The sequence below is a fragment of the Catharus ustulatus genome, chromosome Z, assembly GCF_009819885.2.
Source record: "Catharus ustulatus isolate bCatUst1 chromosome Z, bCatUst1.pri.v2, whole genome shotgun sequence".
Taxonomy (NCBI): domain Eukaryota; kingdom Metazoa; phylum Chordata; class Aves; order Passeriformes; family Turdidae; genus Catharus; species Catharus ustulatus.
Window position 1 is genome coordinate 50,317,665 of NC_046262.2, and position 21,301 is coordinate 50,338,965.

The following is a 21,301-nucleotide window of genomic DNA, read 5'->3' on the forward strand; positions in this document are numbered from 1 at the left end:
GAGGTCATGTGGTGTATGTATTCTGATTTTTCCTTGTAGGGTCAATTTTTGGGCCTCTTCTAGTAAGATGGCTGTAGCAGCAATCGCTTCTAAACAGGTCAGCCATCTTCTAGCCACTGGGTCTAATAATTTTGATAAAAATGCAACTGGCTTTTTACTCTCTCCCCATTCCTGGGTTAACACCTCATATGCTAATTCCTTTCTTGGTGTTCACAAACAACTCAAAACCCTTTTTCAGATCTGGCAGGCTTAGTACAGGTGCTGAGGATAATTTATCTTTTAATTCTTGTAATTGCTCTTCATCTTCTGTTGTCAACCTTGCTGGCTCTGGATTAAGCAATTTATTGTATAGAAATTTAACTCTCTGGGTATATTGGTCTAACCACAACTTGCAGTACCCAAATAGACCTAAGAGCTTTCTTATATCCTGCCTAGTTTTAGGGGCAGGGATAGACAAGATTCCTGCAATTCTTTTGGGGCTTAACCTCTTATATCCCTTCCCGATGATGTGGCCAAGATATGTGACTTCGGTTTCTACAAACTGTAATTTGTCCTGAGATACCTTCAAACTTTTTTCACCTAGAAAGTTTAAAAGTTCAATACTAGCTGTTTTCACTTAATTCTGTTCTTTCCCGGGTATCAACAAATCATCTACATATTGTAGAATTTGTACCTCTCCTCCCGGGACAAATTGCTCAAGTAACCCCTCCAGAGCTTACCCAAAGAGATTTGGAGATTCTGTAAACCCTTGAGGTAAACGAGTCCATCTTAATTGCTGTTTCCTTCTCCTGTCTAGATCTTCCCATTCAAATGCAAAACAATCATGACATTCCTCTGCTAGGGGACATGCCCAAAAGGCATCTTTCAGATCTATAACCGTAAACCAAGCATGTTCTAGCTTAAGAGGGTATACGGATTGGACACCACTGCGTGCCTTGTGATGGTTCTTCTATTAACTTCTCTTAGGTCTTGAACCAGTCTATATTTGTTATCTGCCTTCTTGACTGCCAGTATAGGAGTGTTATGGGGGGACGTACATGGTTCTAAAATCCCTGCCTTCAGCAGATGGTCGATTATTGGCCCTAGCCCTTTCCTCCCTTCTGGGGATATTGGGTATTGTCTGATTCGAATGGGGGGAGTATCTTTTTGCATTTCAATATGGATTGGTGAAATATTAAGATATCCATATTTTCCTTCCTCTGCCCAGACCCTCAGATTAATTTCTTCAGTATCCATCTGAGTTAATTTCATGATTTTAGCCACCATCTTTCCATCTTTGGGGATAATTCACACACCCAACTGAACTTGGAGATCTCTTCCTAACAAACATCTCTCTAGATGGGGTAAATAAATAAAATCAGCTAGACACTGTCTAGAATTTCCCTTGATTTCCACTCTCTCAATAACAGATGCTTTGAATGGTTTCCCTTCTACCCCTAATACTTCACAGACCCTTGTTCCGATGGTAACTCCTATTGGGAGCTCATTCATGCTGGATCGATCGGCTCCTGTGTCCACTAAAAATTCAAATTCTTCACTTTGGGGACCTACTTCAGAGTTTACCAAGGGCTCTTCCTGGTGGCTCATTGGATCCCCTAATTAGAGCCCCTGACACCCCTAGTCGTCTCCCCTCAAAACTCTCTCTAGGGCCTCTTGTTCCTTTGCTATTGCCTTGTCAAGTGTGCGTTTCTCACAGTCTCTCCTCCAGTGTCCTGTTTCCCCACAGTAATAACACCTCTGATTACTCATAGGTGATACCTTGGGCCTCCCATAATCAGTACTCTCTCTGTTAGCCCCTGACAATGCTCCACCTCTGGGTCTTTCACGGGGAACCTTGATCTGTGATCATTATCTTTAACGTACGGTTTTGGTCCATCTTGATTTGCCCCTAAGCTTTCCCTGGTCACAGCTACCATAACTCATTTGTGCATTTGTTTTTACCTTTTCCTCTTCTCTTCTTTGATATACCCTGAGGGCATCTTCTAACAACTCATTTATACTTTTCTCTTGCCAATCTTCCATTTTTTCTAATTTTCTCCTGATGTCAGGCCAAGACTTGGTCACAAATTGTACTTTTAATAGTACCTGGCTTTCTGGACTATCAGGGTCGATATTGGAGTATAGTTGGAAGTTTCTCCTTAGTCAGTTAAGCCAAGTGGCCGGGGCTTCATCTTTTTCTTGAGCACTGTCAAAGGCTAACTTGGTGTTATTGCTTCGGGGAACGGACTCTTTTGTACCCTTGACCATAAGAGATCTGTAATCTTGCATGTTCCTCCTCCCTTACTCCTGGTTTGGATTCCATCCCGGGTCTACTAGGGTCTTTTTGTTGTCTTCTGGGGGCCCTAACCTATTCTCTGTGTCCCAGATCCTCATGGCCAGCTGCCCGAATCATCCAAACCTCCTCAGGGCAGAATAATACATTTAGGATGGAATTCAACTCCCCCCACGTATAAATACTAGGTCCCAGAAACTGATCAACCTGATTCGAGATTCCTATCGGATCCTCCACCAAGTTCCCTAGGTCCTTCTTGAATCCTTGAACCTCAGAAGCCGTCAATGGAGCATTCACAAGTCCTACTCTCCAGCCGTTCCACCCATAGGGACCTCTCTAAGGGGGAAGAGTCTCTCTGCCCTCGATGTCCTAGACCTAGTGTGGTAATAAGGTCCTTCTCCCTGAGCACTATCTTGGGGGACAGATGTGTTAGAGGCTGTGTTAATATTCCATGCCTGTCGATTCGGTTCCCAGTCCGGGGGAGGAAGAGGAAGGGTATTGGGCAAGGGAGAGGATATTCCAGGGGACACTGGGGATAAGGTTAAGGTTGTAGGTAAAGGGGCAACAGAGGGGGTTGGTGGTACAGGCAAATGAAGAGTAGGGGTTAGGACGGTGGACGGGGTACGTAAAGGAGTTGGGTTTTGGACAGGAACACTAGGAGCAGCTAGTGACTGGATCGCTGATGGCAAAGAGACAGAGATGTTTGACTCTGTAGAGGACGGGAGTGGAGGTCTGTTGCCAGAGGTCAGTGGGGGTGCTGGGATTTCTGTGGGATAAGTTGGAGAAGAAGCCTGGGGCGTAACTGAAGGAGCTGGAAGGGGGGCCTCAGGCAATGCTGGATAGATAGGAGGAAGAGGTGGTAAATATTCAAGGGAGTCCCATCTCTTGCCTGTTTCCTTTACCTCCTCATTCCCTTCTTTGTCTTTTTTCTTCTTTTGTAATTTGTATATCTTGGCATTATCCCAGCCTGCGGCAATTTCTTGCCAACATGCAGCAATTTCTTGCCAACATGTGGCATAAGCTAGTTGTTCCATATCGGGACAACTTTGGTTCCTTAAATACTGGCCTAATTGTGCACATAACCATTGGTCCTGGGTCCCGTACCAAGGCCATTCCCCTTGCATTTGTAACTGGGGCCAAACTTCCGTGCAATAATATATTAATTTGATTTTGTCCAGACTTGTTGTTACCATTAGGGTCTCACATCTATCCAGCAATTGCCCAAGAGGACTACTAGGGGGAATGTTCTTCACCTTCTTCTTGGAGGAGCTTGCCCTCTTACTGTAACAACCTCCCATGTTTCAGGCCAACAAAAAGCTCTAACGGTACCTCTACCCGAAAGGAAATAGACTGACAGGCAACACAGCCTTTAAGCAACTAAAACTTACTTGGCCCTGTTTAAATTATAAGTTACAAATTACTTCACCAAAAATCTAAGATGCCCTTACCAAAACTTAATTCATCAATAGGCAACACAACTAAAAAGACTATTTGTTTGGGTTACCTTTTCAGGCCAGAAAGAAAACTTTAACTGTGCCCCTACACAAAAGGAAACAGACCAATGGGCAACCTAACACTTAAACAACTTAAAACTGTTCAAGCTGGCCTCTCAAATTAACTCCTGTCCAAAGTTTTTGTAACTCAAACTGTAACAATTAAACACAACACTCTTTAACTCACTTAAATTACCACAAACTCTAACGGAAGCCTTAAATCCCGTGAACTTTAACCACAATCTTTCGAGTTACCGTAAACTTTAACGCAAGCCTATCATAAAACCGAAACAACAAGCCTACCTAGACTTAAGGCCCAAACCTCCCCATTTAGCCTTTTGGGGCTGGTCCTAGTGATCAGCCCCCTATGTACCCCCGTGCCTCGCCCCAGCGGGACTCTGAGCACCTTTGTTCAACACTGCCAGGGTCTCTAGCACCAGATCTCCCTGAGAACCTCCCCTGCCTAGCCTCCCGCTGGGCCGGACGTGTCCAACCCCAGACTACAAGCACCCCTCTACCTGGTGCCGTCCCCTTTCCTGAATTTGTAGTCAGAGTTGGGAAAGGTAAAAAAAACTCCCAGGGGTTACCTGGGGACATACTCTCCATTACCGGAGAGTCACCCAAGCACGGCCCGACCCCTTTGCCGTCTGCTGGCCCAGCTTGACCACCCTCCCCCAGAAGAGTGGCCTAGGGAAGAGGGATGCATGTGGGTGTGTGTGATGCCTGCCTTGCCAGTCCTCACATGATTCCCTGACTCCCCACTCCTGTGCTCTGGGCAGTGGGTTTACAAACTCCACCCTCCCCTGGAGTTGAGACAGCCCACCACCTACGGCGCGTCTGGTCCGGCCCTGGGGAACAGGGCCCTCCTGGACGTTCGGCGACGGCAGTACCTGGGGGTACCCTGCCAAAAATTTCACGCCACTCACACCACTGCCTAGGCCTCTGCACACCCAGAGTCACCTAGGCTGCCTTGGGAGGGGGGTTAATGCGTGCCACTCACACTCTAGGAGATGCCTCACACACTCGCTAGGCCTTGGTAGGCCTCACTTGCTTCCCCCTGTTCCTGGCCGGTCCCCTCACGGGAGATCTGGAACTGCGGTACTGAGGGGTCCACAATAGATTCGAGGGTCCGAGCTGCTGGCCCCCATCTCACTCACACACCACTCACTCACCTCCTATTGCCGCCACCGGCTATACTCACCCTGGTGCTCCTCCAGTCCATCGTCCCAAGCTGATTTCCTGGTCCGCGTAGCCAGCTGTCCATTGAGGTCCTGTGGGGCAGGCAGCCATCCCGTCCCTGGTCCTCTTCGGGCGTGGCTATCCCGGACGAGCCCCCAGCTGAAATAAATGGACCAGGAGACTTGCTCCCTTGAAAAGCCTTTATTGGGGAAATCAGCATGGGGGGAAGACCGAGGGGATGCACACACCGCCGCTGCTCCCGATGACAGCCTGGAGGAGGAGGAAGAGTGCAGCTGTGTCCTCACAGGCAGAGCTTGGTCTTCTTTCCTCAACGGGAATCCCTGGGAAGCCAACTTTTGCTCATGGTCTAGGGGTGTCATGTTGGTGGGGCGCTGTTTACATCTTGGTGGTAAAATCCAAGCAGCTCGGGATGGTCTACATCATTTTCCCAGCCTGGGGACACTGGTCTCAGCTCCAGGTGTCATTTGGCGTCATTGTCCTAAAGGGTTTTAAGTCCGAATAATGTCCCAGTGTCCCTTGCACTCTCCTCATTTGCATGCGAGTCCTTGATGTCATCTTCCTCCCAGGCGCCATTTTCAGGGAAGCAGCAGCAGCACACCTGACGAAGGGAAAAGGAGATACACAGGTGAGACAGAATGGGGGCTGGGGGCAGAATGGGGCCAATAATTTAACATTAACAATCAACAATTAACAACCAGAACAGGGCAAAGCTTAATATTAATAATTATACATTAAAAACTAAAACTTATGAACTTGTTCATAACAGTATCAGTTTTCCTCATCCCAGGGACCCCCTCATCCCGTGGGTCTTTGTTCTTCTATTTTAATCTACCAACTTTATTCTGCAGCTTGGCTTCTCTTCCTGTTTTGCAAGCACCATAAATTATAGCTGACACTATAGTTTTGTCAGTCCCCTTTTCAATCAAAATCTTTCTTGATATTTGATTCTTAATTCTCAATTTCTCTATTTCACTCTCCCCTTTCTACCCCGCTCCCTCTGCCCTGGAACAGGAGGGAACATGTGGGACACCTTGAGATACGCAGGGTACCCAGCAGAGCCGCTGTCTCCCTGGTCCCACATGTTCCCCTCAGTTTCCTGGCTCTGGCAGCTGTGTGCGGGCTGGCAGAGAACCTTCCCTGTACCCTGCTATCCCAGCTGTTTCACCCCAAATTCAGCGTTCTAGTAACTTTAAGGATCACCCCCCACCCACCAAGTATCGACCGCATGACTGTGCCCCGAAATGGCAGTGGGCACGTGGCTGAACCACACGGGACTGCCGACCGTGTGGCTGAAATCCAAGATGGCGCCAGCTGCGTGGGGAGGGTCCAAGATAGTGGTGGCCATGTACCGTGTCTTCTGGGCTGCAATGGGGGTGCAGACAGAGGGAGCAGTGCCCAACCCCCTGGCCCTCATGGGGGTAGGGGCGCATGGGGGGGTAGCCTGCCTTTCAGTCAATGCATGGATGGGGGCAGGGGCAGGGGAGGAGGTGTCCCACCTCCGGATTCCTGTGAGGGTGGGGGGAGAAAGGGTGTCCCCCTACCAGTCCCTGTATTTCCTCACATCTGGCTCCCACAAAGGGGAGGGGGAATCCCTTCCCAGATCCTGCAGGGAGGGCAGTGCCCTGCCTGTGGGTCTGCAGGGGGCTGGGGGCGGGGAGAGAGTTGTCCTCCATCCTGATACCCTCGAGGGGGAGGTGAACCCCTTCCAGGTTCCCACATAGGGGAGAGTGGCTGCCCGCTTCCCAGTTCCAGGTGTGCAGGTGGCGGGGCATGGCCACCCACTGGTTCCCACCGGAGTGGGAGTCCTGCTGGCCTATTTCCCCTGCCAGCTCCTGCAGGGGAAGGGGTCACCCACCTCTCGGCCCCAGTGGGGGGCAAGGCGGGCATACGACCCAGGGAATCAGAACCAGGAACAAGAAGCCATACCCTCAGTTGCTCCTGTCATATACTCCAGTAGGAGTAATGAAAATAGAAGTTATCAGCCTTTCTCCTACCAAAATAAGAAGGAAATTTGTAAGACCCAAATGTAATTTGACTGAGACAGTGAGCTCTTTAAAGGGATGGTGCAGGCTACCTTAATCTCGCATTAGTTGGTCCCAGCCGACCTCCAAGACCTTTTCCGGTGTCTCTTAATCCCCTCAGAATTTAATCTGTGGGAAAGCACATGGAAAAGATCTCTGAAGGGACTCCTAGTGGAGCTTCAGCAAAGCTCTGAGGGAGAGAAAGATGCCGATGGGAATGCTATCACTTTTGAACACTTATGTGGGAAAGGGGACTGGGCCAGCCCCAAGAACCAGACTCGGGTGCTAACCAAGCTTGTTTCAAATAAGATCTGTAGAGTTGCAGAAAAGACTTTTAGCCAGCTACCAGTCGTCGAAAACAAGGGTAGTTATATTAATATTAAACAATATGCCTTGGAGAATTTATTGCATTTTGTTGACCACTTTCGATCACAGATTGAGAGGCAAGTGGAAGATCCAGTGGCACAGGCAGTGTTAATTAAGGAAGTGGCTCAGAGGAATGCCAACGAAGCCCGCCACAGGGTAATCTTAGGGTTTCCCATTGACTCTCCACCTGCACTAGCACAGATGATAGAGGCCTGTGCTAAGAAAGCAGAGCTGTTCTGTGCACCAGAGAGGAATCTGGGACTGGCAAACCCAAAGACTGCAGCACCTGTAACATCAGGAGTGAAGAAGCAACTGATGACATCAAAAAAGCTTCAATATGTCATGTGCTTCCAGTGCAAGAAGCCAGGATACTTTGTCAGAGACTGTCTTCAGAGACAGCAGGAGAAGGAAAAAACCAGAAAGAAGAAGCAACCAACAAACAAAAAAACTGAGACCAGAGTGCGCACCTGCTTCTAACATAAATGTGTGCCATGGTATAAATACAGTGGGCTCCATAGTGGTGAAAGCTTCTCTCTTAACAAAAATGGGGGAGGAAGGTAAGAAGGGTGTAGGACAGCTGGAAAAATAAAAATTACAAATGTTTGATTAACAAAGTTTGGCAGCCTCATGGGCATTTCAGGCTCATGACTACCAAAGCCCTTCATTTCAGGTCTGCTGATTGGACAATCATTGGAGTGGACCTGTCAGATGATTCACAGGACGTGACGATAAACCACATGGAATTGAACAATGAGTATTTTGTTATTGGGGACACCTCACACACCTCCCCAGAGACTGAGGTGGCTCCCATTACCATCAAGGAAGGCATAATTCACCTCATTCCCCTGGTGTGCTGCCCTCAGCCAGCCTTCTATTTGGCCAAGGAGCAAATCCTCACCCAGACCATTCCCATTTCAGCAGAGGTCCCAGTAGATGAAAAAGCACCTGAAATCTAAAGTCTACTGGGTGGAAGTGGTTGGCAAAGATAAACCTTCTTTGGCATGGAACCTAACCTGTGGATCAGACCATCTCCACGTGTAAGGGTTGCTTGACATGGGGGCAGATGTGACGATCATACCCAAGAGAATGTGGCCGCTACAATGGGAGTTGCAACCCATGGCTGGAAAAATCCAAGGTGTAGGAGGGCAAAGATCTCGAAAAGCATCATGCAAATTGAAAGGCCAGATGGAAAATTGGCCAGTGTCCGTCCATTTGTCACTGACTACACGTGCTCCCTATGGGGGAGACACCATTTCCCAGTGGGGAGTCAAATTACAGTAAATTCACGAATACAAGCCGCACTGAATATAAGCCGCATCTCTGGGTGTTGGCAAATATTTCGGTTTTTGTCCATAGATAAGCCGCACACGAATATAAGCCGCTCTGTCGTTCGCAGCGAGGACCCGCGTGCAATTAGTAACAGAACTGCGGGAGGGCGGGGTTTACTGGCTGAGCTAAGGCTGTGCAGGCTCGGCCCGCTAGGGGCCGCTGACGGGGCCAGGTGGCCCAGCCCGGTGCTGCCGCTCGGGGCCGGCCGCCGCTGCCACTGGGCTCGGTCACCCCGGGTCGGCGCTGCCCCGCGGTGGCAGGCAGGGACGGAGCTTCCCCCGCTCCTACGGCAGCGGCGGCGGGCGGGGACGGAGCTTTCCCACACCCGTGGCGCCGGCGGCGGGCGCAGACAAAGCACCCCGCCTCCTCCCCGAGCCGCGACAATGGCGGCGCGCACTTCCCCCCCCCTCCCCGGGCCGCGGCAATGGCGGCGCAGGGCTCCCGTCGGCTCCCGGAGCCGCGGCAATGGCGGCGCGCCCCCCCCGCGTCCTCCCCGAGCCGTGGCAATGGCGGCGCCCCCCCCCCCGTCGGCTCCCAGGGCCGCGGCAATGGCGGCCCGGGCCCCCCGCGTCCTCCCTGAGCCGCGGCAATGGCGGCGCTTCCCCCCCGTCGGCTCCCCAGGCCGCGGCAATGGCGGCGCGGCCCCCCCGCGTCCTCCCCGGGCCACGGCAATGGCGGCGCGGCCCCCCCGCGTCCTCCCCGAGCCGCGGCAATGGCGGCGCCCCCCCCCGTCAGCTCCCCGGGCCGCGGCAATGGCGGCGCCCTCCGCCCCCCCCCCCCCCCCTCCACCTCTCCTCCCCGGGCCGTGGCAATGGCGGCGCCCCCCTCCCCCTCCTCCCCTGGGCTGCAGCAGAGGAGGAAAGAGAGCTCTCCCGCCTCTCTCCCCGCCCCCCGTGCTGCCTGCAGGGAGCCAGGGCAACACGGTAACACTGTAACAATTGCGAAATGCCGGCTTTTACTGGCCGGTGCTTGGCTCAGCACTCTGGCTGGCACGTCTGGGGTTGTAAATGTCAGAAAATTATTAATATATTAGCCGCACCCAACTATTAGCCGCACTTCCGGGTTTCCACCAAAATTTTTGTCAAATTGCTGCGGCTTGTATTCGTGAAATTACTGTAGTTATCCCTAAGACTCCCCAGGATTTTTAGAGGCGGCCACTGTAGAGTGCCCTACCCACCAGTTAGCGTGGCTGGATGACACCCCAGTTTGGGTAGGACAATGGCCATTAAGTAAGGAGAAGCTTAAGGCCCTCAAGGAGCTTGTGGAGGAGCAACTGGCAAAGGGCCACATAGAAGAGACAACAAGCCCTTGGAACTCCCCAGTCTTTGTAATAAAGAAGCTGGGGAAGGATAAGCAGAGGCTCCTACATGACCTCCAGGAATTAAAGTAATTGAAGAGGTGGGGTCACTCCAATTTGAGACGCCTTCCCCAGCGATGCTTCCCTGAAATTGGCAATTGGCTTTCCTGTACATCAAGGACTGTTTCTTCCAAATTCCCCTACACCCAGAAGATACTCCATGGTTTGCCTTCTCAGTTCCTACTATCAGGAAGTCCCAATGAAGCACTACCAGTGGAAAATACTTCTGCAGGGAATGTAGTCCCTCCATCTGCCAGTGGTATGTGGCTTCACTGCGGTCACAAGTGCTCAAAGAAGGGAGGCCATCATCCTTCACTACATGGATGACGTGCTTGTGTGTGCCCCCCATGACTCTATACTCCAATACACACTTGACCCAGTGGTTAAAATTTTAGCCTCTGCTGGATTTCAACTGCAGGAGGACAAAGTCCAAAGGATGCCACCTTGGAAATACCTGGGCTTGGAGATCACTGCTCGGACCATTGTTCCACAGAAATTGGAAATCAATAGCGTTCCCAAAACCCTAGCAGATCTGCATTGCTTGTGTGGGTCTTTGAACTGGGTCAGGCCCTGGCTAGGCCTCACCACTGAGGACCTAGACCCCCTCTTCAATTTATTGAGGGGGGAGGGAGAGCTGGTTTCTCTCAGGGAATGGACCCCAGAGGCAAAGGCTGCAATCGAAACAGCAATTGAAAAGAAGGCTTTAGCCGAGAGGCAGGCTCACCATTATCAGCCCGAGCTGCCTTTCAAATTCATTGTCCTGGGAAAGCTGCCACACTTGCACGGTTTGATATTCCAATGGATTGAGGGGCAGAGAGATTCACTCTTAATCGTAAAGTGGGTCTTCCTCTCCCACCAACGATCCAAGACCATCACCAAGCCACAAGAGCTGCTGGCTCAGCTGATCCAAAAAGCCAGGATAAGGCTGTGTGAGCTGGCTGGTTGTCACTTTACATGTATTCACCTCCCAGTCAGACTTTCTGAGGAGGGAAGGAACTCTCCTGAGAGGCTGACCAAAAAGATGTCCAAGCATCTGCTCCGGAGCAATGCCAACCTCCAATTGTCTCATCACAGCTACAGTGGACAGATTATCAGTCCATGCCCCATCACATAAATTGTTTAATGAGTAATTCCACCTCGTTCCTTGTGAGAAAAGGAGACATCGGCTGCTCAAAGCTCTCACAGTGTTCACGGACACGTCCAGAGCGTCCCACAAGTCGGTGATGCCTTGGAGAAATCCCCAGACTCAGCATTGGGAAGCTGATGTTGAGTTTGTGGAAGGGTTGCCTCAGGTAGCAGAACTGGCTGCAGTTGTGAGAGCCTTTGAGAAGTTCTCGGAGCCAATTAATTTGGTAACTGACTTAGCCTATGTAGTGGGGGTAGTGTCCAGGGCGGAGCAGGCAGTGCTCAAAGACATGGAGAACAAGTGTCTCTTCAGGTTGCCTTCAAAACTGTTTAGTTTTACACCAAGAGCATCCATTCTATGTAATGCACGTAAGGTCACATACTGATTTGCCAGGCGAAATTGCAGAAGATAACTGTAAGGCAGACTCCCTTGCTGCCCCAGCTAAAAAAGCACACCTCCCAGATATCTTGCAACAGCAAAGCTGAGCCAACAGCAATAGCGTCAGTATGTGCCAGGTCTGATCCGTCAGTTCAAGCTAACACGGAGTCAGGCTCAGGCCATTGTGGCTACGTGTCCCAGTTGCCAGCTCCAAGTCATGCCATTACTAGGTATTTGGGTTAACCCTCGAGGCCTTGGGAGCTGCGAAGTGTGGCAGACAGACGTAACACACGTTCCCAGTTTTGGTCGCCTCAAATATGTTCATGCAAGCATTGATACATGTTCAGTGCGGTTTATGCCTCTGCCCACACAGGAGAAAGGGCTGTGCATGCCAAACAACACCTAGTGTGCAAGCCTTTTCAGTGCTGGGAATCACTAGGGAAATCAAGACAGATCACGACCCAGCGCATGTGTATTGTCCAGCAGTGGGGAGTGGAGCATAAAACTGGCATCCCCTACTCCCCCACCGGTCAAGCTGTGATTGAGTGTGCCCATCAGATGCTCAAGTAGGTCCTGGCTAGACAGAGCAGTTCAAATGTGTGGATGTCGCAGCAGCAAAAGCTCTGCAAAGCCCTGTTCATGATTAATTTTCTAAATTGTTCATTTGAAAAGATGAGTCCTCTGGTGGTATGTCACTTTAACAGCGGTAATCAGTTTAAGTACAGTAATTTCACTAATACAAGCCGCACCAATTTGACCAAAAGTTTGGTGGAAACCCGGAAGTGCGGCTAATATTCGAGGGCGGCTAATACATGAACAATATTCTAAAAGCTGCCAACACGGAAGTGAGAGCCCGCGGCAGCCCCAAGCCAAGCTGGAGCCCGGCCGGTCCCGGCTGAGGTGGGAAAGCCTGGCAGAGGCGGGGCCTGCAGTGTGGGGGCGGGCGGCAGAGCCTGAACCTGCAGGGCAGGGCAGGGTGGCGGCAGAGCCTGGGCCAGCAGGGCGGGGGAGCCCGGGAGAACTGGGGCTAGCAGTGCAGGGGAGCATGGCAGAAGCAGGAAGGCCGGCGGGTGGGGCTGCCTGGCAGCGGGGGAAGCCCAGCAGAATCGGGGCCAGCAGCGTGGGGGAGCCCAGCGGTGCGGGGGCCGGCAGTGCCGGCCAGGGCGAGCAAACGCGGTGGCGGTGCAGACGGGAGGGGGCGGCCGGCGAGCTTGGCGGCGGCCGCCCTGCCGGCAGACCTGGCAGCGGTGGCAGCCCTGCCGGCCGGGCGAGCTAACATGGCGCGGGGCGGCCGGCGTGCCTCGCAGCGGCGGCGGCGGCTGGCCCGCCGGCAGGGCGAGTAAACGCAGCAGCGGGGCGGCCGGCGTGCCTGCCAGCAGCAGCGGCGGCGGCCGGCCCGCCGGCAGGGCGACTAAACGCAGCAGCGGGGCGGCCAGCGTGCCTCGCAGCGGCGGCGGCGGCTGGCCCGCCGGCAGGGTGACTAAACACTGCAGCGGGGCGGCCGGCGTGCCTCACAGCAGCGGCGGCGGCTGGCCCGCCGGCAGGACGAGCAAACGCGGCAGCGAGGCGGTGCTGACGGGAGAGAGGGGCCAGTGAGCGTGGCGGCGGCTGCAGCACCACCCGGCCGGCCCCGTCAGCAACCATGAGCGGGCCGAGCCTTCCTGGCCCCGCCCCGAGCCAGTAAACCCCGCTATGCCGCGATCCTGTTACTAATTGGCCAATTTGTGAAAGCTGCGCACGGATTCTCGCTACGAACGAAAGTGCGGCTAATATTCGGGGTGCGTTTTATCTATTGACAAAGACAGCAACATTGTCGAGGCACCGGAAGTGCGGCTTATACTCCGTGCGGCTTGTATTCGTGAAACTACTGTAGTCCCAGCATACACCTGTCTTAATTAAGGACCCAGAAACTTGGTAAACCAAGGCCCCTTATGAACTCGTTACCTGGGGTCATGGCTATGCATGAATATCCACCCCCTCAGGCCCTCAGTGGATACCCCAGAAGTGGGTAAAACCTTTCGTCCCTAAAAATCCAGCTCCAGCAGAAGGGGATGAGAAGCAAGTAGCTATTGCTTCAAAGAGAAAATGCCACCGGAAAGAGGAGAGAAAACCTACCTAAGATCTGGTTACCTTCTGGCAGACTCACTGAACTTTTAATATACTTTAAAAATGTTTGTTTTTCTTTTTAGTAAAAACCTACCTCCTACTAAACCTCGCAATGAACCCCTTCAAAGTTGCCTTCCTGGTTGCACTGAGCAGCTTGACAACTGTGTGGATCATCCCTCAGCCTCACTAGAACATCTGGGTGACCCTGCAGCAGCAAGAGACCCTATGTCCACCTGCCTGGTAGGGATTCCATTGCAGGCTGGACAATATCCAGCCAGCTTTGACACACATATACCTAACCAGTTCCCCAAGTCACACAGCATCCGACCACGCCAGCATCATCATCGGTGGACTGTAATGATGAAGAACCCCATAGAGGAATGGCTACCAAGTTTGCCCAAAGCAGCTCAGGAACCCCAAGAATTGGAGCTATTGGGTTCCTCCCTGGCACCATACTGCATTCACTTTACCTTCAGTCCAAAGCCTTCTAGCACCAAGGCCTTCCACAACATATTGTAATATCAAGAGGAATTCACTGCCAAAAGGTGCTGTAGTATTCTGAGCCATGTTGCAGCAGACAACCCATACCATTTGAGTCCCAAAAGCCTCCCTAAGAGGCTGTTCTTAATTAGGGGAAACCAGGCATGGGCAGGGATCCCTTTTTGGCAATTAGGAGGGCCATGTACATTCGGGCAGTTGTCCCTGTTAGCACCCAACTAAACCTTAATTGATGAATGGACTCGTAAAAACAATTTGGCCAACAAAATCCAAAAGAGAAGTGCTGACAATTTGGACCCAGTCTGTGATTCTGAAATTTTTCATTGGGCCAAGTCAAAAAGAGTTGCTGTGTCCCCGTTCCTTCCATGAGTCACAGCAGCCAAAGCTCTAGGTGAATTGGGCCACCTAGAGTGCTGGGTGGTCAAACAGGCAAACTTAATACCCACCGCCATCAGCTCCCTCCTGGAAGATGAGGAAATTAGCAGGCGAGGCACACTCCAAAATCGTGCTGCCATAGACTTTCTCCTGCTGCAGCATGGACATGAGTGCCAGGAATTTGAAGGATTTTGCTGCATGAACCTAACCTCAAAAACTCCCAACATCCACGCAGCCCTCCAAGACATGAACAGCTTGATGGGACAACTGAAGCAAGAATCCGAGGATTGGTTAAGTGAACTGTTCAAAGGACTCATGGGGTCGCGGACTTCAATAGCTAAAACAATTTTGTTGTTTTTTGTTGTTCTTTTCCTCATAGCGTTGGCACTTGGAATTCTACATTGCTTAACTTTCAGAGCAATTAACAGTCTAATTTCTACTACCTCAGAAGTCAACCACATGGAGTTAGCAAACCAAAAGAAGTCTAATTTGCCCACAAATCGTAAGTGGTGGGCAGGTCCATATTCTGAATCAGAATAAGCCAAACACCTTTCTTTCAACTTTATTGAACAAAAAAGGGGGAGATGTTGTATTGCACTGAAAATAGTTCTTCCTGTACTCCCCCGAGGCTTGTGAAGAGGGTTCAGCCCTCCCTTAGCTCCTCCCTGCCGGTGCAATCTCATTGGTGCAACACGGTTTTCCCCTCCCCTCACCCTGGGTTTGAAATTCCCCGCTGTTCTTTTGTTTCTCACTCTTTTCTCCCTGGACATGCTTTGGGAATAAAGTCCTGGACATTTTCCTGGAGCAGAGAGCCTCCTTTGGTCTTTTGCTTTTGTCCATGCTGAATTTCCTCCATCTCTGAATCAAAGCTAGCCGAGGCAGGTTGGAGAGTGGGGAGGGAATCACGGCAAAGGGTCTCCTTCATTCACAAACTCCAGAGCAAACTGCCTTTGGAATATGGCCCAGTGGGCAGTTTTGCCCAGACATGGTACTTCTATAAATAGAAAGAAATCAAAGGCAGTGGTATTTGCAGCCAAAACCCAATAAAGTGTGGGGAAACCAAAACATCCTGTGGAGATGCAGGCCTCCAGCTCTTACTAGAAACCAGTAGAGTTCTTGCCAAATGATTATGTATTACTAAGTGCAATGTGTTTGCCTGGATAAGAGTCTTGCTCAACTGAAAAAGCAGAAAGATCAGCAAGAGGGCTCTCACGGCCCATCACATAATTTTTATTTTGTTCATCTGTCTTTAAGTTGGCAATTAAATGTGTGTCTGCAGCTGAGCTGATGAGAGGGGAAAAAAAAAGACTCATGGCAGGGCCATGACATTCTACGAGAGGAATCACTGGTGTACATTTCATGGACCCCTCTCAACCCAATTAAATTATTGTAGTTCTGGTTTGAAATAGACAGGTATGAAACAACTTTGAGAGACAGAGACTGAAATGGCTTCTGGATTTTTTTTTTTAAGAATGAGGAAAACTACCCAAAAGGTGTTGTTTTATAACATTTTAAAATAGACTACATAAAAATTAACAACTGCATTAAATAAGACTTTAAAAAGTGTTGAGGTATATGAATCATTAGAAATAAAGAAATATGAAGATATGAAAGTATATTTTCATTAAAATATGAAATTACCGACAAAAGGTACACTGGACTACAATACAAAAGTATGTAAAGCTCTACTTTAATTAGCTCTTTTTACATTTCTAGAGCTTTTTCCTTCTGAAGAGAAGCTAGAATATTCCTTAAGAAAACTGTAACAGCCAAGACTCCATTAATTAAATTTCCTGATTTCTTCTGGTGGTGAATGAGATATCCTGGCTGACAGATCTGACTGAAGGCAAAGAATAGGTCCTGCGTGGTCTGAAACTGAAGGTCGTGTTGGCTGAAGACCCAGTACCAGTCCTATTCCCTCTCCAGCTGGAGGGAATGGACAAGGAAAAAGTACTTAATGGCCTAATATGGGAGGAAGATTCCAGCTCTGAGATAATTTCAATTAGGGATCGCATAACATTGGCATATGTGCTTGATGGTCGTGAGGAATGGTAAGTCCTGCCACTCCTGCCACTGGGGACGGGGATTGGGGTCACACCAGATCTGTAAGGTGTCCAACAGGAGAATAAGTCAGTGTCACTTCTGTAGTGTATCGAATCCGCGGTTCGGTCAGTTGCAGGTCGCAGTGGCCCGAGATGTTGGCTAAACCTCTGGTCAAGCTGACTTTCTGACCCGTAGCTAAAATGTTGAACTCTAGGATCTCTCCCAAGTGCTGGAACTAAAAAACAAACTAATGAAGAGAATACCTACATTTGTTGTTAAATACCTCTCACAGAGGCATGTATGTGAAGTACTTATAAATGTGTGCTTCTTGTCCTAGGGGCTTATTGGAAACATACAACACCTGATTATAGATATTAATCTTTGTTTGAAAAAGGAAAATAGCACAAGTATTCTGCCCCAGGAAGTGTTGGAAAACAATAACAATTTATTTGAAGTGCTACATATATGTGTGGACATCTTTCAATCCTCATCATTACAATTGCAAGGGTGGGGTTTTTTTAGTCAAGAAAACAAACTTATTCTGCAGTCTCCCTGACAAAAACTTTCATGCCAGTGTAAGCTTTTAACACCCCCTTTCTTTTCTGAAAAATGTCTCAGAACATATCTGTTAGCATGAATTTTGTAACTCCATTTTCTTGACACGTAACTATTGTTGCTATTTGCGTGAAGAAACTGTGCAGTATGAAGCAAGATGCTGGCTAGGAACCCATATCCAAGTGACTTTAACTGCTTGAAAAGGAGACTTACCATCAGGAGCAGGACCAAGAGGTGTACTGACTCCTCGGGGTATAAAGTAACTAGGAAGAGATTCTGCCAGAGAAAGTAAGTTAAATTCAGAGAACGTAAATATTAAAAAGCAAGGAAATGCACAGAACTGAAATAGTTATGGATGGAGGGGAAGACTATGTTGGTTCCAGACACAGCATAGGTTTTTTAGGGTGACACACCAGAGGGTAAGTCGGTTCCAGACAAAGGGCAGGTTATGTAGGGTGTCCCACCAGAGGGTATGCCAGATCCTGACAAAGTGTAGGATCTGTGTCTAGGCTCTCCCCAGCGTACTGGAATAAAAGAGAGAATAGAAAACAAATCAAGACAGAATCTACATTTGCTATTAAATACCTCTCACAAAAGCACATATAGAAAGTACTTATAACTGTTTGCTTCCTTAGTGGTTATTTGAGACACAGGGCACCTGATTATAGATATTAACATTTGTTGGACAAAGAATATTGGCACAAGTATCCTGCCCTAGAAAGTGCTGGAAAACAATAGCACTTTAATTGAAGTGGTACAAATATTTACAGACATTTTTTACTCCTCATCATTATAAGTGCTAAGATGTGGTTTTTTTTATCCAGTAAACAAACTAATTTTACAGTCTGACAAAATTTTACCCTGACAAAAATTTTCATCCCTTTATTAGCTTTCACCATCCCATTTCTCCTCTGAAACAAGTCCCAGAATGTTTCTGATGGTACTTTCTTACTCCATTATCTTTGCACTTAAGTACTGTTGCCATTTGCCAAGGGAAGCTGAGCAGCATCAAGGGAGATGCTGGCTAGGAACCCGTATCCAAGTGACTCTAACTGCTTGAAAAGGAAACTTACCATCAGGAGTAGGACCATGAAGTGTACTGATTCCTTGGGGTGCAAATGGAAGCCAAAAGGACTCTGTTCAGAGAAAGTAAATTTTAAAAACCAAGGAAATGCACAGAATTGATATTATTATGATTGGAAGGAAAGGCTGTGTTGGTTCCAGACACAGCATGGGTTCTTTAGGGTGACACACCAGAGGGTAAGTTGGTTCCACACAAAGGGCAGGTTATGTAGGGTGTCCCACCAGAGGGTATGCCAGATCCTGACAAAGTGTAGGATCTGTGTCTAGGCTCTCCCCAGCGTACTGGAATAAAAGAGAGAATAGAAAACAAATCAAGACAGAATCTACATTTGCTATTAAATACCTCTCACAAAAGCACATATGGAAAGTACTTATAACTGTTTGCTTCCTTAGTGGTTATTTGAGACACAGGGCACCTGATTATAGATATTAACATTTGTTGGACAAAGAACATTGGCACAAGTATCCTGCCCTAGAAAGTGCTGGAAAACAATAGCACTTTAATTGAAGTGGTACAAATATTTACAGACATCTTTTACTCCTCATCATTATAAGTGCTAAGATGCGGGTTTTTTTATCCAGTAAACAAACTAATTTTACAGTCACCCTGACAAAAATTTTCATCCCTTTATTAGCTTTCACCATCCCATTTCTCCTCTGAAACAAGTCCCAGAATGTTTCTGATGGTACTTTCTTACTCCATTATCTTTGCACTTTACTGTTGCCATTTGCTGAGAGAAGCTGAGCAGCATCAAGGGAGATGCTGGCTAGGAACCCATATCCAAGTGACTCTAACTACTTGAAAAGGAAACTTACCATCAGGAGTAGGACCATGAAGTGTACTGATTCCTTGGGGTACAAATGGAAGCCAAAAGGACTCTCTCCCACAGGTTTCTGTTGGCATTAATTTTATTGTTCCGTTATGTTTACAATTAAGTATCATTACATTTCCGTATATGAGCTTTGCAGCATGAAGGGAGATGCTGCTTCTGAATCCACATCCAAGTGACCATATTTGCTTGAAATCAGACTTACCATCAGGAGCGGCAGTAGGAGCAGCAGGTACTGTGGCTGCTGGGGTTGAAACATGAGGCTGAAAAATATCTATTCAGTAAAAGAAAGTTTTAAAGAGCAAGCAAAAGGAACAGAACATAAATGGTTATGGTTGCAAGGAAAAACTATTACAAATTCTTAATGGTTTATCACAGAAAGGAAGGCAAAAGCCTTGGGTTAAAGACAAAAAAAAAAAAATTAAAAGTATTAATAAAAGAAAATAAACAAAAAACAAACATCCACTCCCCAGCCCCACAAAACCAAGAAAATAAAAGAAATCAAGCATTCAAACCAAAACTAAAACAAACTCTAACAAAAAAAAAAAAAAGAAAAACAACAAAAAAAAAGAAAAAAAAAAAGAAAAACAAAACCAAAACTCCCAAGGAAATAGGGACCAGTAGAAAAAAACCCATTCCAGTAGTAATTTCAATCCCTGTGTTATCTTTCATCAATCCCTTTCCCTTCCAAAAAAGTCTCAGAACATTTCTGTTAGCACTGGTTTATCACTGCATTATATTTACCATTCTGTAATATTGCATTTGCCTACAGAATCTGTGAAGTATGAAGGGAGATCGTGTCTGGGAACCCACATTCAAGTGACCAAAATTGCTTGAAAAGCAGATTTACCATCAGGAGCAGGAACAGGAGCAGGAGGTGTACGGGCTTCTTGGGTTGCAACGCTAGCCCGAAAGGTATCTGTTCAGAGAAAGTAAATTTACTTCAGAGGAGGTAAGTTTGAAAAAGCAATGAAATGCACATAACCAAAATGGCTATGGTTACAAGGAAAGGCTGCTACAAAATGTTAGCAGTTTATACCAGAAAGAAAGAAAGAAGTCTTTGGTTTAAAAACAGAGATTAAAGGAAGTAATGGTAAAGCTAAAACTGACACACCCACCCACCCACTTCTGTTACTCTGCAAAACCAAAACAATCCTACCAACCAAACAAAACCCAATCTAAAACCAAAAATACCCAAGAAAAAAAGGACCAATAGAAAAAAATTAATTATAGAATAATAGAAATTTTAATCCCTGTGTTAGCTTTCACCATCCCCTTTCTCATCCGAATATTGTCTTTGAAGGCTTCTGTTGACATTAATTTTTTTGTTCTGTTATGTTTACATTTAAGTGTCATTACATTTGCCCACATAAGCTTTGCAGCATGAAGGGAGATGCTGCTTCTGAATCCACATCCAAGTGACCATATTTGCTTGAAATCAGACTTACCATCAGGAGCAGCAGTAGGAGCAGCAGTAGGAGCAGCAGTAGGAGGAGCAGTAGGATCAGCAGGTGCTGTGGCTGCTGGGGTTGAAACACAAGGCTGAAAAATATCTGTTCAGTAAAAGAAAGTTTTAAAGAGCAGAAAATGCAAAGAACATGAATGGTTATGGTTGCAAGGAAAGGCTATTACAAATTCTTAGTGGTTTATCACAGAAAGGAAGGCAAAAGCCTTGGATTAAAGACAAAAAAAAAAATAAGGAAATTAAAATACAGTAATTTCACAAATACAAGCTGCAGCAATTTGACAAAAATTTTGGTGGAAACCCGGAAGTGCGGCTAATAGTCGGGGGCGGCTAATATGTGAATAATTTTCTGACATTTACAACCCCAGACGTGCCAGCCAGGGCGCCAAGCCAAGCACCTGCCAGTAAAAGCCGGCATTGTGCAATTGTTACAGTGTTACTGTGTTGCCCTGGCTCCCTGCAGGCAGCACGGGGGGCGGGGAGAGAGGCAGGAGAGCTCTCTTCTTTCCTCCTCTGCCGCAGCCCAGGGGAGGACGGGGGTGGGGGGGGGGGGGGGGGCGCCACCATTGCCGCAGCTCGGGGAGCCGACGGGGGCCCTGCGCCGTCATTGCCGCGGCCTGGGGAGGACGGGGTGGGGGGGCGCTGCCATTGCCGCGGCTCCGGGAGCTGACGGGAGCCCCGCGCAGCCATTGCCGCGGCCCAGGGAGGGGGAGGGGAGGTGCGCGCCGCCATTGCCGCGGCTCGAAGAGGAGGCGGAGTGCTTTGTCCGCACCCGCCGCCGGTGCCATGGGCGCGGGAAAGCTC

At 48.7% G+C, this 21,301-nt stretch overlaps 1 protein-coding gene across 1 annotated transcript; it reads right to left on the bottom strand.

The window, feature by feature from the left end:
• Window positions 1-16,187: 16,187 nt before the first annotated feature.
• LOC117010278 (nascent polypeptide-associated complex subunit alpha, muscle-specific form-like) lies at window positions 16,188-21,285 on the bottom strand. The gene is made up of 10 exons (XM_033084583.1): window positions 21,270-21,285; window positions 20,481-20,585; window positions 19,883-19,951; window positions 19,238-19,306; window positions 19,019-19,096; window positions 18,374-18,484; window positions 18,193-18,255; window positions 17,533-17,643; window positions 17,333-17,395; window positions 16,188-16,799 (listed from the first exon to the last, which is right to left on the bottom strand). The coding sequence occupies exons 1-10, from the start codon at window positions 21,283-21,285 to the stop codon at window positions 16,306-16,308; spliced, it is 1,179 nt and encodes a 392-aa protein (XP_032940474.1). The 3' UTR covers window positions 16,188-16,305.
• Between the last annotated feature and the right edge of the window lie 16 nt (window positions 21,286-21,301).